The sequence below is a fragment of the Crocuta crocuta genome, unplaced genomic scaffold (genome assembly GCF_008692635.1).
Source record: "Crocuta crocuta isolate KB4526 unplaced genomic scaffold, BGI_CrCroc_1.0 scaffold87, whole genome shotgun sequence".
NCBI classification, from domain to species: Eukaryota; Metazoa; Chordata; class Mammalia; order Carnivora; family Hyaenidae; genus Crocuta; species Crocuta crocuta.
The window spans coordinates 4,994,416-5,013,307 of NW_027532166.1; the positions used below are offsets into that span (position 1 = coordinate 4,994,416).

General features: G+C 38.6%; 1 protein-coding gene and 1 long non-coding RNA gene across 3 annotated transcripts in view; one reads left to right on the forward strand and one right to left on the reverse strand.

Annotated features, from left to right (window-relative positions):
- Positions 1–889: 889 nt before the first annotated feature.
- Positions 890–9,337, reverse strand: NDUFB4 (NADH:ubiquinone oxidoreductase subunit B4). The gene is made up of 3 exons (XM_077776667.1): positions 8,960–9,337; positions 4,136–4,282; positions 890–1,008 (listed from the first exon to the last, which is right to left on the reverse strand). Exons 1-3 carry the CDS (start codon positions 9,137–9,139, stop codon positions 946–948), a joined length of 390 nt encoding a protein of 129 aa, XP_077632793.1. The 5' UTR covers positions 9,140–9,337; the 3' UTR covers positions 890–945.
- A 741-nt stretch (positions 9,338–10,078) lies between these two features.
- The window catches only part of LOC144241949 (uncharacterized), a 54,953-nt gene continuing 46,139 nt past the window's right edge, over positions 10,079–18,892 (forward strand). For both annotated transcript variants that reach the window (XR_013338253.1, XR_013338252.1), the window contains exons 1-2: positions 10,079–10,168; positions 10,681–10,774. This is a non-coding gene — a long non-coding RNA (uncharacterized LOC144241949). The remainder of the gene's footprint in view (positions 10,169–10,680; positions 10,775–18,892) is intronic.

Below are 18,892 nucleotides of genomic sequence, written 5' to 3' on the forward strand. Positions count from 1 at the left end.
GTGTATGTTCTGCAGGGCTCTTCAAAGTCCCTGATGGAATTAAACCTGCTACTCTGAAGCAAAAGGCCAATCACACACACCTGATGGGCTGTCCTATCCCTGTTCATTTTTACCAATCTCCCACTTGTTCTCTCATATCACTCCCTAATATAACTTGCACACAAGTCTGTCTCTCAGGCTCTGTGTTTCTGAGTACCCCAGACTCATAAGAATCAACTGAGAATACTTGTGAATATGCTCTGGAAGTTAAAACCAACATACTAAAGTAAATCAGCCCTAAAGAGCATGTTCTTCTTATAACATTTTCTTACTCGTCACCCTACTGTTATAAGACTGAACTAAAAAGCATGCAGCTTTATTTTATTGAGCAATACTCTGTTATTTCATTTTCATTTTCACAACCTTATGCGGAAGTAGGCATTACTATCTCCACGCTAGTGATGGGGAACCAAGAGGCCTTGTATTCCAACTGCTAAACTTGAGCTAGGATTCTGACCCCAATCTAACTTCCAAATCCCATGTGCTAAACCATTTTACTTCTTTTCCGCAATGTGGCCTCTAATCTGTCTTCTTACCCTACAATGGCCCCCAATCTAGCCATACTCAACACACCTTGCCCTTTCATACTTCCATTTTGCCCTATTAGCCACGGTGATCTTCAGAGCCTTGATCAAATACCATCTCCCTGGACAGAATTGCTTCTCCATGAGTTCCTATATCACTTTCCTGAATCCCTATCATATTTTATTTTTACCACACTGATTTACTGAATGACTGAATGCATGAACATGAATTTGTTTCTTCACTAAACTGTGAACTCTTACAAAGTAGGGATAATGCAATGTCCGGTAAATATTTGTTGAATAAAAGTAATAAGAAATCGAAACTATTTAATGATTAATAGATTTATTTAAACAGTAATACCTAGAATCATCATTCCCAGACTTAATATGAAATGCTGTATGTTCGATCCAATTTTCCTTCCTGGATCAGTTTTTCTTTCCTATCCTGCAGAGATAGAAAAAACAAACAAACAAAAAACACATTAGAAACAACACATTCTGACCTCCATTCATTACAACATTATTACAATAGCCAAGATACAGAAACAACCTAAGTATCTATCAATGGATGAATGGATAAAGACATAGTATATGTACAATGGAATCTTATTCAGTCATAAAAAAAAAAAAAGAATGAAATCTTTCAATTTCATAGATATAAGATACAGAGAACAACTGGTAGCTGACAGAGGCAGGGGGTGGGCAGTGGGCAAAATGGGTGAAGGGGACCAAAAGGTACAAATTTCTAATCATTAAGTAAGTCATGGGGGTATAAATGTACAGCATGGTGACTATAGTTAATAATACTATATTGAATATTTGAAAGTTGCCCTCATTATAAGAAAAAAGATTGTTGTTTGTAACTATGTATGGTGACAGATGTTAACTAGACTTACTCTGGTGACCATTTTGCAAAATATATAAACAAGTAAAAAGGTAATAGAAGATACAAAAACAAACAAAAGACCAATGTATTCTGGTATAACCCACGGTACAACTCTGAAAAGGGACTGAAATACTCCAAACCTAATTCCCATCCCCCACTGTCTAAAGCCTAGGGAATATGACTGAAGAAATAAAGGGACAAGGAGAAACCACTCCTATTGAAAAACATCTTTATGCAAGGCACATAGGTGGCTCAGTAGACTAAGCATTTGACTTTTGGTTTTGGCTCAGGTCATGATATTGCAGTTTGTGAGGTCAAGCCCCATGTTAGGCTCTGCGCTAACAGTGCTGAGCCTGCTTAGGATTCTCTCTTCCTCTCTCTGAATAAAATAAAAATAAACATTAAAAAAAAAAAAAAAGATGGGGCTCAGTCAGTTAAGTACCCAACTTCAGCTCAGGTCATGATCTCACAGTTCATGATTTCAAGCCCCACATCAGGCTCTCTGCTCTCAGCACAGAGACACTTCAGATTCTCTCCCGCTTGCACTTACGTTCGCTCGCTCTCAAAAAGATAAAGATTTTTTTAAAAAAGAAGGAAAAGAAAAACATCTTATGCACATGTTGGAATAATTTTATTACCCCACTAAAAAGCATATGCCAAAAGCAAAATGCAGGGGCGCCTGGGTGGCTCAGTAGGTTAAGTGTCCAACTTTGGCTCAGGTCATGATCTCAGTCTGTGGGTTTGAGCCCCATGTCGGGCTCTCTGCTGACAGCTCAAACCCTGGAGCCTGCTTCAGATTCTGTGTCTCCCTCTCTCTCTGACCCTCCCCTACTCACTCTCTGTCTCTCTCTCAAAATAAAATAAAGACATTAAAAAAAAAAAAGCAAAATGCAAACACCTCCTGGATAAGTATGGCCTACCTTTCTGTGAAGCAGTTAATTTATCAGACAACCAAAATATATAAGGTCTAACAGGAGTAGATTGGCCAGCTTAAGGCAGAGCTAGATAAGTGGGCTTCAGTCCAGATGGCCTGCCAGGGGTCTAATACCAGCTGTCAGAAGATGAGCTTGGCTTTCTGAGATCATATGGCCTCCGATGACAGAGTCCCACCACAGGCTGCTTCTGCTTTCCTCTTGTTAGGGTATTACGAAGTTTTAACATTAATTCACAAAATGTGACCAACATAACTAGAATTCATGCAAATCGGGACATACTAAATGGTTTATGCATTCTGCTAATATTTAACCCAAATAAACATCTCTTTTTTATTTTTTTTCTTAACTTTTTTTTTTAATATTTTTTTTATTTATTTCTAGGAGAGAGAGAGAGAGAGACAGCGTGAGCAGGGGAGGGTCAGAGAGAGAGGGAGTCACAGACTGAAACAGGCTCCAGGCTCTGAGCTGGCAGTCAGCACAGAGCCCGATGCGGGGCTCGAACCCACGAACGGCGAGATCATGACCTAAGCGAAAGTCGGACGCTTAACCGACTAAGCCACCCAGGCGCCCCAACATCTCTTTTTTAAAAAACAAATGAACTAAGAAAACTAAATAAAAAATTCACAAAGATAATATCTAAAGGTAAATCAAAATAGCAAAGTTTAACTTCTATATTAACTTTTTAAAGTTACTTCTGTATTCTCTCACTTAACATTCACAGCACAACTTCCTCACACATCTAAAACACATGAACTTCTTTCATGAGCGAAGTTCAAGACTTAGAAATTTAGACTGACCAATTTATTACTTGATAATTCTAGAGCAGCCATTAAATTTGAAAGACTCAGAATTTTAGTCTATTTCAGTAAGAGTTGAAACGATAAAGCCGTAAAACCAAACATGTAACTGAAACTTTCTGTTTTAACTCTTGCTGGAAAGGAATAAAGATAAAAGAATAGAGGGTCAAGATGGGAGGAAAGCTGGTGGCAACTGCCAAGAGAAAGAGCTGCCGCCAACACAGGGGGAACCAATCACACGGAATGAAACATCAGGCCCCAATACTTACTCTGTCAGTTTTGAAAACATAAAACCAGAAGAAAAGGGGCCCAATTCCAAACAGAGCGCCTAAGAGCGAGGTCTTGGGAGTGGGTCTGAAATTTGGATAGATATTTGCTGATCTTGCATAGGTCCAACGAATCAAGGCAGGATCTTCCTGAAATTCACGAAAACAAAAAGTTACAGGAACTTAAGTCAGGCCTACATTNAAAAAACAAATGAACTAAGAAAACTAAATAAAAAATTCACAAAGATAATATCTAAAGGTAAATCAAAATAGCAAAGTTTAACTTCTATATTAACTTTTTAAAGTTACTTCTGTATTCTCTCACTTAACATTCACAGCACAATTTCCTCACATCATCTAAAACACACCAGGAAAACTCTTTCATGAGCGAAGTTCAAGACTTAGAAATTTAGACTGACCAATTTATTACTTGATAATTCTAGAGCAGCCATTAAATTTGAAAGACTCAGAATTTTAGTCTATTTCAGTAAGAGTTGAAACGATAAAGCCGTAAAACCAAACATGTAACTGAAACTTTCTGTTTTAACTCTTGCTGGAAAGGAATAAAGATAAAAGAATAGAGGGTCAAGATGGGAGGAAAGCTGGTGGCAACTGCCAAGAGAAAGAGCTGCCGCCAACACAGGGGGAACCAATCACACGGAATGAAACATCAGGCCCCAATACTTACTCTGTCAGTTTTGAAAACATAAAACCAGAAGAAAAGGGGCCCAATTCCAAACAGAGCGCCTAAGAGCGAGGTCTTGGGAGTGGGTCTGAAATTTGGATAGATATTTGCTGATCTTGCATAGGTCCAACGAATCAAGGCAGGATCTTCCTGAAATTCACGAAAACAAAAAGTTACAGGAACTTAAGTCAGGCCTACATTGAAACAGTCTTATTAAAACTTCTGTGGGGCAGCACAGGAGATGACTTTTGTGCTCCACCATAGTTAAGGGTAAACCCTGAATATTCCTAAATAGCTTCAGGGAAGATCTTTCATTTCTAGTATTTTTTAATAGCTCTCTGATGATCCTGGTCAAATCCTTCAGAATTTAAAAGATTCTTATGTCACCTTCATCATTCTATTTATTTGAGATTTAAGAAACCTAATCTTTTTTTTTTTTTTTTTTTTTTTTTTTTGAGAAAGAGAGAGAAAGAGGGTGAGTGAGGGAAGGACAGAGAGAGAGGGATACACAGAATCGGAAGCAGGCTCAAGGCTCTGAGCTGTCAGGACAGAGCCTGAAATGGGGCTCGAATTCACAAATGGTGAGAACATGACCTAAGCCACAGTAGAACACTTAACCTATTGAGCCACCCAGGTGCCCCAAGAAACCTCATCTTTTTAAGCTGTCAAAGAAGCGACTTTTTCTCTTTGATCATTTTTTTTCTTTTCTGGATTTTTTTAAAACTTCATTCTTTCTTAAAGTGTGACCAACTGAACCACAGTATTCCCGATGAGGACTGATTTTATATGCTCTGTCATGCTTTGTGCTTTGTTTCCAGGACCCTTTCTAATGCTACCCCCCACCCTGCCCTGTCTTTCCAGGCAACATATAAATTGCAGGAAGGTGAAAACNCATATGCTCTGTCATGCTTTGTACTTTGTTTCCAGGACCCTTTCTAATGCTACCCCCCACCCCTGCCCTGTCTTTCCAGGCAACATATAAATTGCAGGAAGGTGAAAACTGAGGTAGGCTAACCCTGAACTTTAATTTCTTTAAGCTGACTTGGCATATATTTTACAAGCAAAACTATTATATTTAACACTATTAAAATAATTTATAGTGAGGACACGGTTGCTAAAAAAATCAGACTGTCTTGGTTTAAGAAAAAAGTAATTATCCATTTTAATATATTTATACTAGAACAACGATATAAGATAGTAAATCTGCCCCAAACACATAATTAAACTTAATTAGCTAAAATCCCCAAATGATTTTATAAAAATTATTTGCTCCAATTAACTGATGGGCAGATTAAAAATAAGCAAATGAAATTAGCTTTAAAACTTTAATACTAAAGGAGAACTCAAGGTCCTATACAACACCAAGGAAGTCATGACTGGTAAGATTAAAATAATTAAACTGGTCTTCCATTTTTAAATGAAAATGTCTGCAGGGAAACAGTACAGGTGAAGACATAAGATAGATAGGTACAAGGGGATGTCTGAGGTCAATACCTGAAAGAATAAATACATCTATTCTTGTATCTATCCCTTCTGCTATTAATGTATTTGAATGATTCTCTCATGACAGAATTCTCAATCTGCCAGTCACGTCTCTACATATTTATCTGCCAGATCTGTCTTCCAGCCACAGATACTTCATTTCATGAAAATATCAATAGCCCCATGACCATAGTTTATTGAGCCTGGTACTGTTGTTAAGAGAGGTTCCAAAACACATTCCATAGGAGACAGTTTTCCTTCTTTGACACCACTCTGTGGCCAAAGAACTATCAGCTGCACCCAACATGGTGAACAATCCTTGAAACCATTTCTTTTGGCTTTCAGGGCACACACCTGCCTGGTTTTCCTCCTAACCCTGTGGCCATTCCCTCTTGGTCTCTTTTGCTCTCTATTTCCTTATATCTCTAAACTCTTAATATTGGCTCTTAGGCCTTACTGGTCTTTTATTTTAAGTTTATTTTTATTTATTTTGAGAGGGATAGAGAGCAAACAGGGTGAGGCAGAGAGAGGAGAGACAAAATCCCAAGCAGGCTCCGTACTGTCAGTGCAGAGCCTGATTTGGGGCCCAAACTCACTAACTGTGAGACCATGACCTGAGCCAAAGTCAAGAGTCAGACACTTAACTGATTCAGCCACCAAGGCACCCCTTTGTTCATCTTTACCATCTACATTCATTCCCTTGATTATCTCCTCCAGTCACATGGCTTTTAAATATCCATCTATAGGACGAGGACTCCCAAAATTTTACATCCACAGACCTCTACCCTGAACTCTAGACATAATATCCAACTACCTGCTCAACACGGTCATGTTGTCTAACAGGCACATCAAATGTGATGTATCCCAAACTGATTTTCCAATGTTCCACTCCATCTCCATCTCTGCTCCTCTCACATTCTTTGCTATCTTGGTAAAAAGCAGCTTCATTCTTCTGATAACTTAAGTAAAAAACCTTGGAGTCATTCTTCACCCTTCTCTAACATCTCACATCCGATCTGCTAATAAATTTGGTTGGCTTTACTGTCAATACATACTCAGAACTCACCACTTCTTACCACCTCCACTGCCAAAACCCTGATTACCTCAAAAGCCTCCTAACTAGACTCCTTGCTCTTGTCCTCCATAATGCATTTTCAGGTAAGCAACCAGAGAGATGTTAAAGTATAAGAGGACATTACTTACTCAGTAAAAGTCCTTACAATGGCCTATAAGTCTTGGTGTGATCTAGTTCCAAGTACCTTTCTGACCTCATTTCTTCCTACTTTGCTCTCACCTGTCTCCACTTTGGTCACAATGGTCTCTTCAGTATTTGTGAAACTAATCAGGCACACTCCTGTCTAAGGACTTTAACATCGGTCTCCTCTACCTAAAATGCTACTTTCCCAAAGAGCTGTGTGGCTAGCTCCCTCACCTCACTTCCTTCATGTCACATTCCACGGAAGGCCTTCCCTAGGGATATCTAACATTTCAGCTCCTATCCCTCCCTACCATATACACACATTCCTAATCCCCTTCCTTGCTTTATTTTTACTACTTATCACCAACATGCTGATTTACTTTTTTAAGTTTATTTATTTATTTTGAGAGAGAGACAGAGAGAGCAAATGGGGGAAGGGCAGACAGAGGGAGAGGAAGAATCTCAAGCAGCCTCCATGATGTCAGGGCAGACTCTGATATGGAGCTTGAACTTACAAACCATGAGATCATGACCTGAGCCGAGATCAAAAGTCAGACACCTAACTGACTGAGCCACCCATCTGCCCCCCTAAATTATTTAGTTTTTAAACCTGTTTATTACTTGCCTGCCCCATTGGAAAGAAAGCTCTACAAGGACGGGAATCTACACTGTCATTTCAGCATCTAACACAGGGCCTAGCCTATTATAGCAATTATTTACTCAATCATTCTTAAAGATTAGGCAAGGAATTTCTATATATTGATCACTAAATGATTAAGTGCCAGGTATTCATTTAATTAACAGAACCAATGAGGCAGGTATTACTGTCTCTTTTATATGACAAAACTGAAACTGTCCTAGGGCACAGAACTGGAAAAAAGACAATCTGGGGTTTAAACTTCAAACCCACCTGTGTGAGTATGTAAATAACAAACGTCTCCCTCCACACTTTCTCAAGTAAACACCTTCTTCTCCAGTTCTAACTACAGTTGGTACAGCCAACTGGTTAAGCAGATGTTTTGGGTTACAAAGATCAAGGTTTAAATTCTGCTCTATCACTTGCTAGGGAGTATCACTCTATGACCTACTTGTCCTTCCCATGTTGTCTTCTAGTCTGTAAAATGGGGTTAATAACAGGGCCTAATTCTGAATACTTGTAACATTTGAATAATATTCAGAAAGGGTTTGGAGAGTGCCTGCACAATTTAAATTTCCTTCAATTCTCATAACTTTTAAAGAGTCCTACAGAACACCAATGCAACTGTTGGGAAAAGTGGATTTTGTTGTTGTTGTTGTTGTTTCATATTTAAACAGCTCTTGTACAGAAAATTATCAAAAGGCACATTCATTAAATAATAGCTATCAGTCTACTGGTTTTATATTAAGTGTCTGTAATGTTAATACAAACTATCTCATTTACCCTCACAATGGCTCTATAAAGAGTGTACTACCATTCCCACATAAGATCAAAAAATTAATGTTTGGAGGGAATAGGCAAATTGCCTAAGATCATATAGTTTACCAATATGTGCTGCCTTGGCATATGATTCCAAAGACCAAAACTTCAACAGCTGCAGAGTTTTGGGGGTGTTTAAAAGATATAAATTGAAAAATCACTATATTCCCATCAGGAGAGAGCAGTATTGCTATGAATTGTGAACTGAAAGGTGGAAAACTGCTTTAAAAACAAATAATACACATATTTTCTGAACCACTCATTACTCTCATTACAGCCCAGGCACTATGTTGGCCGGTGGTGTGCCTTGTCTCATTTAATCCTCATAACAGCCTCATAAAGTAGGATACGCTGTATTATCCCATTTTTCAAGTAGGAAAACCGAGGCTAAGCAAGAGACTTGTGTCACTTTCTCAGGATTACCCAAGCAGGAAGTGAACAAGCCAGGATTCAAACCCAGCCCGGTGTGAATGGAGAAGCGTCTTGTGGACGACCAAACTCTCCGCCCAAGGTCAAAGGGCTAGTGGGTTGGCCTGCGCTCTGAGCCTGGAAAAGGGCCAGTCTAAGACGCTGATCGGAACGGTGGCCGCCCCGCTGCGGGGTCTCCCTTGGCCGGTCTGGGCTGCCCGGCCGGAGGGGACAACCCGGACTCTGTGGCCCTTGATTCCCGCCCGGCCGGCCCCCGACTCACGATGAGCCCTTGGCGGCTGGGGTCGTTGTACTGAAGCAGGTACTCCCGTTTAAGTCGGGATCTTATGGCCAACCGCTCGGCTTGCGCCTTCCGGGCTTCCGGAGATATGTCGTATTCGGCTGGGTCCAAGGTGGAGGGTAGGGTAGACAGGCGCGAAGGCTGGTACTTCGGGAACGACATCTTGGCAATCCGGCGGAGTGGCGCGCCTGCGCGACTCCGCGGCCCTCCCCCTTTATTCTGACCTTCAGCCTGAGGAAGTGCGCTTGCGCGTTAGCTGAAGGTAGGCGATAGAGTGAGACAAAGAACTCCGCGTCTTTCCTCAACCTTTCTCGCGGTCCGTGGCCCGCAATAGCGATCTGCGCATGCACAATGTGATCCTTTCTCCCACCCCCGCTTCCTTTTTCTACCTACGCAGGATCTGTTGCTTGGTGCTTGCTGTTTCCTAGCAGCCCTTCTTTTCTCAACTGACGTAGCCGAGGTTTTTATGAGAAGTTGAACTGTATGAGACTGGCAGACACGGAAAGTGGGACTGGCTCTAGGTAGAGTCTTGTTGCCCTGTGGGTCCCTCCAAGCTGTGTGACTTTGGACAAGTCATTTAACGTCTCTGCATTTCCTTTGCTCATACTGGATAATGACCCGTATGCCATCTACCTAGCAAACCTTTTGTGAGGATTATATAAGATGATGGATAGGTGCCAAAGTGCTTTGCAAAACACAATGCCCTATGCAAAAAAAAAAAAAGAATGGGCTTTTCGTTACGTTACCGCATTAGATCCGTACAATATTAATTGAGGGGTGTTTTTCATAGGCACGAAATAATATTTCATAGGAGAATGATGTTATAAAAGAAATGTTGCCTGCCTGGCTAGTAAGTCATTAAAAAATGAAATACTGAATAAAACTAGTGAGGAAACAATACCGTGACTAAAATACGTCTTACTTGAATTCCTTAGCACTCTTCAAGTGCTAACAATGAAAAATATCCTTCAAGGTATGAAAATATGCATTGAGGCATTGTGTCTTAATGTGAAAGATGATTTGGGGAGAAAAAAGGGAACCCAAAAGGAAACCTTCATCCTTACTGTATTTCTCCTTTTCCCCACTATCACCAAGGGAAAAAAGGCAACTTCAGGGTGCACAGCAGAGTCTTTGGGTGCTGATCAGATACTCCTCAAGAGAAAACATGTAAACAATATTTCCATAACTCAGGTAAGGAAAGCTGGATCAAAAGAGAGCTGCACCTTGGATGAAACGTCTGGAGACATATAGATATGTTGGGAAATGGTTGCTAGGCAGAGAAGGGACCTAGAAAGTGTTGGCATTTGAAGTGATAAGGAGTAGCACTGCTGTCAAATTTATCCAACATTTTAATATTGTTTCAAAACATTTATTAAGCACCCACTGCGTGAAGCATACTGCACACTAGTCAGTCTTTGTCTTCTAGGCTCAGTGGGGGAAGTGCAGAAGCAATGAAGGACGTGGTATTTGTTTTTGAGGAGCTGACAATCAGGCAGCACAGAAAGAGCAGACAGAATATGATGATATTTGCAAAGCAGTTTAATGTCCAGATGAATGTAGAGCGAAATGCACTCATGAGAATGCAGGCTGAAAAAGAAATTTGAAACAAATCACTTACACTCAATTTTAAAGGAATGAGAATAAAAGGAGTTCTGGTTTTGTTTTTTGTTTTCAAAGGTGTTATAAAAACTTTTTGTTTATAGATTAGATCTGGGAAAATGAGCATGCAAAAAGGATAAAAGAAAGAAGAAAGGAATGCAGTCACTACAGATGACATTTTAAAAAGACTTCATAAAGGTAAGAGAGAGGGAAAGAGAATAAACTTAATCATTTCCCTTTGGATTAGTTAAGGTGTTTATTTCCACATCTGCTTAATTATTACAAGGATCCCTTAAGATGATTGTCAAAAAGTTAGAGTCCTAAATTCTGTTCTCCTCTTAAAGATTCAGAGCTAATCTGGCAGGGGAACCCAAAAGTCTGCACATTTTAGTTTCCTGAGGGGATTCTTATGTCATTGTGTGTTTGGAAAACAGAGATGAGTAGAAGAGGTCTTCCTTTCCCTCTTCCTTTTTCCAGGAAGGGTCCTCCCAAAGTGAATCTATTTAAGATGAAGACCCAGATCCTATAGTGAAAGAAAAAGACTTGATTGAGACTTTATCTTGAATTAATACAATCAAAAAATTATGAAAATGAATGTATCTTATATTTAACATTTAAGGTCACAATTAAAACTATGTGCTAATTCGGATAAATCAAGGGTTAATTTGTGGGCACAGTTATTTTTATATAGCTCATTATCCTTCACTTTGCATATGATTTTTGCAAGGGTCATATTTGCAGAAATGTTGGAGGCCTTTATCCAGTTTTCCCAAGGTCCTTTTTTTTTTTTTAATTTTTTTAAATTTATTTCTGAGAGAGAGAGAGAGAGAGCGTGAGCAGGGGAGGGTCAGAGAGAGAGGAAGACATAGAGTCGGAAACAGGCTCCAGGCTCTGAGCTGTCAGCACAGAGCCCGATGTGGGGCTAGAACCCACACACCGTGAGATCATGACCTGAGCCGAAGTCGGACGCTTAACTGACTGAGCCACCCAGGCGCCCCAACCCAAGGTCCTTTCTTAATCCTTTGAAACTAATTTTTTTTTTCCTTTTGAAGCATTGATGTCATCATTATTCTTACTGATTTTGTTTTTTTCCCCTTTGCTAAGGGGACAACGCTCTAAGATCCTCCTTTATTAGTGACGTTGCAGGTTGGTGCAAACATCACTTTCATGAATTTTATGAAAGTCCACATCCTTTGCAAGATTTGCAGTAGATTTCTATTGTTTTTGAGGACTGGATGTTTCCAAATGGATGGCTAAGACTTTGATAGGAGTGGATGTAGGCACTAGGGTTAGCAGCTCGAACAGTGTTAAGTGGGGAACAATTTCACAAGGGGCCATTTCACCAATGAATATTTCATATTTTGAAGACTTTTACTTCTCCTAATAGAATATATCAGAATTTATTGGGAGAGGGATTACCAGGACTAAGTATATGTATCTGTATTTGGCTGGAAGAAGGATGAAGTGGTAAAGGGGAGAGGAGAGAAATACAAATATGCAGGGGTGGTCAAGTGTAAGACTGGGACAGAATTTCAGGGAACAGAAGATGGACAAGTGAATACAGAAACTGTAAGAAGCAAATGCGTTCCAGTTGCAGCAATAGGAAGATCATTCCTTCTCTTAATTGGCTAGGATCATAGGTAAATTTGTGAATAAGTTCCCAACTTTGAGTCGAGAATAAACCCAATGCCCGGAGATTTAACTAATTAGTGATTATCAGCAGTGGACATTTAGTGAGGATTTTCCTTTATTAGCGTTTTCAAAAATATTGTGCTGACATTGAATATCAGCAAATGATGTACTTTCAAGCTAATGCAGGGTCCCCTCCTTACATGGCTCTCTCCAGAACCCTGGGAAGGGCCCTAGAAATGTGTTCACATGGCCATTCTGTTTTTGTAAAATTAGACAAAGTAAGATACTTAAATCTCAATTGCCTAAGACTGCTGTGTCTCTCCTGACTTCCCTTCTCTTACATTTTCCCTCCTGGTGGGTGGTTTCTCAGTGGTCGGGCATTTAGGGGATCTGACAAATGAAATTTTGAATTTAGTGGGGCATATTTATTTGATTCACATAAATTTCAAGTGGAGTTAAATGATCGCTAGGCATCCAGGCATAGGAATGGCTTCCAGAGATATCATTAACACAAAACAGTGTGCCATGAAGGTGCAGGATTAAAGTTTGGGTTGTGATATGAACTTGTCCTAGGAATTCTGGCCCTGGAAATACATGGGTAGCGGAGGAGAAAAAAGGTTTGAAATACACAGAACCAGAAGCTAATCTGTGGAAATTCTCCTAGTCATCATTGGCATTTTTCCTTTAAAAAGCACCCCACTCCAAAATTACATGAGCTTCAAGTCCAATCAAACCCTGGTCTTCCTGTTTATCAGTCTTGTTAAGGCTGCAAGGAAGAGATACAAAGTGCTATGTGAATTAATTTAATTGCAAAGAGATCTAAGAATATGATGTAGAAAGGAAAGTCATCTCTCATTTGGTTATGTAGCCACCCAAGGAATTTATCTTCCAAAATTGAAATGAACAGCAGTTCAAAGGGAGAATAAGAATAATATTTTAGGACTTCAGTGTCCCACCTTAGCTCAGGTAAATCACTTTTTCTTTGTTTAGCTAGCATTTATTCTCCCTCCAAAAGAAGATATTATTAAATCAGTTTGAAACTATTCAATCTAGATTGCCTCATCCACATGGGAGGTTGGCTTTCAAGGTATACAACTTATCTGCAGCTCTGTTGATTTGGGCACTGTTGAAATCAGTCATGAATAAGATTCTACTGGTTTTACTCAACAGATACACTTAAGTCACAGAAGTTTATCTTGCTTAGAGAAGACTCACATAGAAATACTTGCTTCAGAAGTGGTATACCTAGCAGGCACTTTAAGACTACACAGCCTGTGCATTACAAACATACATCACTTTCTACTTGTTTCTACTATAACTTTATAATAAGTCTTGGTATTTCAAGAGGCAAATCTCTCCATTTTATTATAGTTCAAAATTGTCTTATCTATTTTTGTTCCTATTCTTTTTCAGATGAATTTAGTATTAAGATGTTAAATTCTATGAAAAAAAAAATCCATTGGGATTTTGATTGGAACTGCACTTAAAAGTGTACCTTAATTTGAGGAGAACAGACATTCTTACCATGTAGCATCTTCTCATCTGTAATCTATTAGTCGGATCCTTTATGTCCTGTAATCATGTTTTGTAACTGTCTCCATAAGTAATTCTTGTCTCTTCTATTAGATTAATTCTGCTACATTATAGATTTCATTGCTATTGTTAATTATTTCTTTTCCTATTACATTTTCTAAACGGCTGTTGCTGGTGTATTGTAATATTACTGATTTTTGTATACTGATCTTGGAACCAGTATCCTTGTTTATTACTTCTAATCGTTTTTCTATTCCTTCCTTTGGATTGTTTTATGTAGCTGGCCATACCGTGAGAAAAGTCTCATATTTGGTTCCCCCCTCCCTCTTTCTCTCACTGCATTAGCTAGGACCTACAGTACAGTGTTTTATGGTAGCAGATATTGAGAGTCTCCTATCTTATTCCCAGCTTTAATAGGAAATCTGTTCACCATTAAATGTTTGCTATAGCATTTGGTAGAAACCCTTTATCAGGTTGAGAAAATTGTCTTATAGTCTTTGCCAAACATTGTTTTTTTAATCATGAATGAGTGATAATTGATAAAATACTATTTCTACATTTTTGTTTTTTATAGTCATATGGTTTGTTAATTTTTTAAAAAACATGGAGAAACTTACTAGATTTTTTTAAATTTGAAGTTTTTATTTAAATTCGAGTTGGTTAACATATGTGGCAAAATTGGTTTCATGTGTAGAATTTAGTGATTCATCACTGATATATAACACCCAGTACTTATCACAAGTGCCCTCCTTAATACTCATCACTTCACCTCCCCTCCATCAACCCTGTTTGTTCTCTATAGTTAAGAGTCTTTATGGTTTGCTTTCCTCTCTTTTCCCCTCTCTCCCTATGTTCATCTGCTTCATTTCTTTTTTTTTTAACTTTATTTATTTTGAGAGAGACCATGAGTGAGTGGTGCAGGGAGAAAGAGAGAGGGAGAGAGAGAATCCCAAGCAAGCTCTGCACTGTCAGCACAGAGTCAGATGAGGGACTCACTCTCACAAACCGTAAGGTCATGACCTGAGCCGAAATCAAGAGTCAGCTGCTTAACCACCTGAGCTACCCAGGCACCCCTCATCTGTTTTGTTTTTTAAATTCCACATATGAGTGAAGTCATATGGTATCTGTCTTTCTCTGACTGACATATTTTGCTTAGCATACTAGCTCCATCCACGTTATTGCAGATGGCACGATTTCATTCTTTTTGATTGCTGAGTAATGTATCCAGTCATCAGTTGATGGACATTTAGGCTCTTTCCACAATTTGGCTATTGTTGATAGTGCTGCTATAAACATCAGGTTGCATGTACCCCTTCAAATCATTATTTTTGTATTCTTTGGATAAATACCTAGTAGTGCAGTTGCTAGATCGTAGGGTAGTTCCATTTCTAACTTTTTGAGGCACCTCCATACTGTTTGCTGCACCAGTTTGCATTCCCACCAGCAGTGTAAGAGGGTTTCCCCTTTCTCCGCATCATTGTCAGCATCTGTTGTTTCCTGTGTTAACTTTAGCCATTCTGATAGGTGTGAGGTAGTCTCATCGTGGGTTTGATTTGTATTTTGCTGATGATGAGTGATGTTGAGCATCTTTTCATGTGTCTGTTAGCTAGTAGGTTGTTCTGATGTGGAATATTTTGCATTCTGAAATTAACTATTTCATGGCCATGATACGTTTTTCTAATAAATTGGTTAAATAATTAAACTGAATTAAATTTACTAGCATTTTATTTAGAACTTTACCATTTATGTTCATTGATGAATTGACTCTATAATTTTCTTTTTCCTATTTTCTTCTTGTCCAGTTTTGATAATTTATTTCAATGAAAAGAATTGGATAAATTAATAGTCTTCCTTTTTTTTTTTAATTCTCCAAAGTGGTTTGTTTAAGGCAGGAACTATTTTCCTTGAAGACTCTGTAAATTATCTTTTTAAAACTGTCAGCTGTCTGGGTCTTTTTATTTTCAGGAGACACTTTTGGCTATTGATTCAATTTCTTTCATGGTTGTTAGTTTTTTTCAGGTTTTCTCTCTCCTTTGGAATGAATTTTGGTAATTTAAACTCTCTTAAGTATGTTTGTTCTTGTTTCTAATGTTTATTTATTTTGGGAGAGAGAGCGAGAGAGAGGGCATGTGTGAGCTAGGGTGGGGCAGAGAGATGAGGAGAGAGAGAATCCCAAGCAGGCCCCATGCTGTTAGTGCAGACCCCAACAGGGGGCTCGATCCCATGAACCGTGAGATCATGACCTGAGCTGAAATCAAGAGTCAGATGGTTCACTGACTGAGCCACCCAGGTGCCCCTTAAATACCTTGTTTTAAGAGTGTTATAGAATTTATAATCTCGTCTTCTGATTTTTCAGTCTCCACTTTTTTTATAATTATGATCCTCATTTTGTCATTAATGTTGTTTGTTTTCATGACTCATTAATCCCCATCCCCTATTTCCCCTATCCCTCCCCTCTGGTAGCTATCAGTTTGTACTCTATAGTTAAGAGTGTTTTCTTGGTTTGCCTTTCTCTCTTTCTCTTTTTTCTTTGCTCCTTTTGTTTCTTAAATTACACATATGAATGAGATCGTATGGTATTTTTCTTTCTCTGACTGACTTATTTCACTCACCACTATATATATATATTTCTCACATCTTATTTATCTGTTCATCTATGGAAGTACACTTAGGCTGCATCCATAGTTTGCCTATTGTAGATAATGCTGCTATAAACATAGGGGTGCCTGTATCCCTTTGAATTTGTGTTGAATTTGGGGGGTAAATACCCAGTAGTGCGATTCCTAGATCTTAGGGTAGTTCTATTCTTACTTTTTGAGGAACCTCCATACAGTTTTCCACAATGGCTGCACCAATGTTGTTTATTTATTGCTTCTTTCCTTTTCTTCATCCATCCTGCTAGAGGTTTGTCTACCTTATTTTTTCAGAGGAACCATTTAAAAAATGTCTTTAAATGTTTATTTATTTTTGAGAGAGAGAGAGACAGAGAGAGAGAGAGAGTGTGCATGTAGGAGGCCAAGAGGCAGGGAGAGAGAGGGAGGCATAGAATCTGAAGCAGTCTCCAGGCTCTGAGGTGTCAGCCAGAGCCCCATGCTGGGCTCAAACTCATGAAGTGTGAGATCATGACCCAAGCCTAAGTCAGTCGCTTAACCAACTGAGCCACCCAAGCACCCCCAGACAACCCATTTTTTATTTTATCGTCTCTAATCAATTTTTCCACTTATACTTATTTCTTTTATTTTTTTTCGAGATTACTGTAATGTCCTATTTCTTGTTTCTTCAGCAAAATACTTACCTCATTCATTTTTATTTTTACATTTTTAAATTTTTTATGCATATAATTCTATAAATTTAATTTTAGGTATATATCCATAAGTCTTTATTAGTATTTTCATTGTTATATATTTCAGAGTATTTCATAATTTCTATTATGCTTTTTCCTTAACTCATAAGTTATTTAGAAATACATTTTTCAGCTTACAAAGGTTTTTTTTTGTTTTGTCTATTTTTTTATTATTAATTTCTAATTTAATTGCATCATTGTATATTATAGTCCTTTGAAATTTACTGAGACTTTCTTTTGGCTTCATATATGGTCAGTTTTTGTTTGATTGTTTTTCTTTTTAACAAACCATTTTTTTGAAATTTAACATACATATAGAAAGAAAAATACACAAGTCATACATATGCTGTTCAATGAGTTATTACAAAGTGAACAAAGCCTTCTAGTCATACATAGTCATTTTTATCACAGTCCCATGTAAGCTTACAAAGAATGTATACTTTTTAGTCATTGAGTGCAAGGTTAGATCAAGTTTTTTAATTTGGTGGTTTAGGTCTCTTATATCTTCCTTTATTCACCTGTGTCTGCTTGCTCTATTTCCAATATAGAAGTGCATACAATTTCCCAGTGCTATTGTGGTTTGTCCATTTCTCCTTGAGCAAGATTAGAATACACAGGGTGAATTGAAGGTGATATGGGAACATTTTAATGCACATGCATCTGTGAAGTGTTTTTACCAAAAGACAAAGCAACTCATACATAATCGTTCGCTCATTCCATCCATTTAGTGTGCTGTATACAAACCAACCAGGAAAAAAAGATTTCTGCTTAAAATATACAGAACACTTAGAAACACATCTGTCATGTAGACATATCCAAAAGCTCATGAATATTACATTTTGCATTTCTCTCCTTCAGAGACAGTCTTTTCATCCTAGTCTTAGCATATATCTGTTCTTATTACTAAAGTCACTTACATAAGGATGTATCTGTACTTGAAAGGAACAATAAGTTTCCTACAGAGTGTACGGTGACATTTTCTTACAGGTTGTCAATTTAACATAAAAGAGGGTTGATCCGCTTAGTGGAGGCTATGTCATGCTTTTTTCTATGGTATAAAGTGCTGCCCTATCATCATCTTTTGCTTGGGGAGAGCAATAGCCTCTTTGTTGGTTTTCTTACCTACGTCCACCCTTACCATACTCCTGTCTCTTTTCCAAACAGCAGCTAGAGTGGCCTTTTAAAATACACATTATCCTAGCACCCCTACTTAAACTCTTACATGACTCCAAGACCCACTAAAGTCTGTTTCCTGCCTCTTCAGCTGGGCTTGGCTCTATGTTCCCCATCATTGTCTGTGCTCCAGCCACCCTGCCTCTCCTCAGTTCCTTCCTTCCACAGAACCTTTGCACTTGCTCTTCACTCCGCCTTAAATATTACACACCATACCTACTCCTATTCATCCTACTCACTCAATTCTATCGCCCCTTGGTTAACAACAAGGTCAAATCCCTCTACAAGCTTTTGTATCATTGTAGACCTCTCCTTTACACTAATTACAATCCTAATTTTACATTTTTTATTATTTAGTTAATCCCTGCNGCCTGGCCCATCTCAGCAGTGGTTACAGGCTACAGGACCAGTTCCTTTCTTCATTTCAAAGTGAATATATTAAGCAAATATACCTGCACCCCCTTGCTGCCTCTGTTTTCATCCCCTGTGTACTTCCAGCAATACTGCATACTCACCCACTCCTCCCCTCTTCACTCCCCTCCTGCTGGGAATTAAAAATTCAAGTCCAAAAGCATTGTCAGTAATGTAGCTTTTTACTGAAGATTTTGTGTGGTTGCAGAGGAGGGAGTACATTA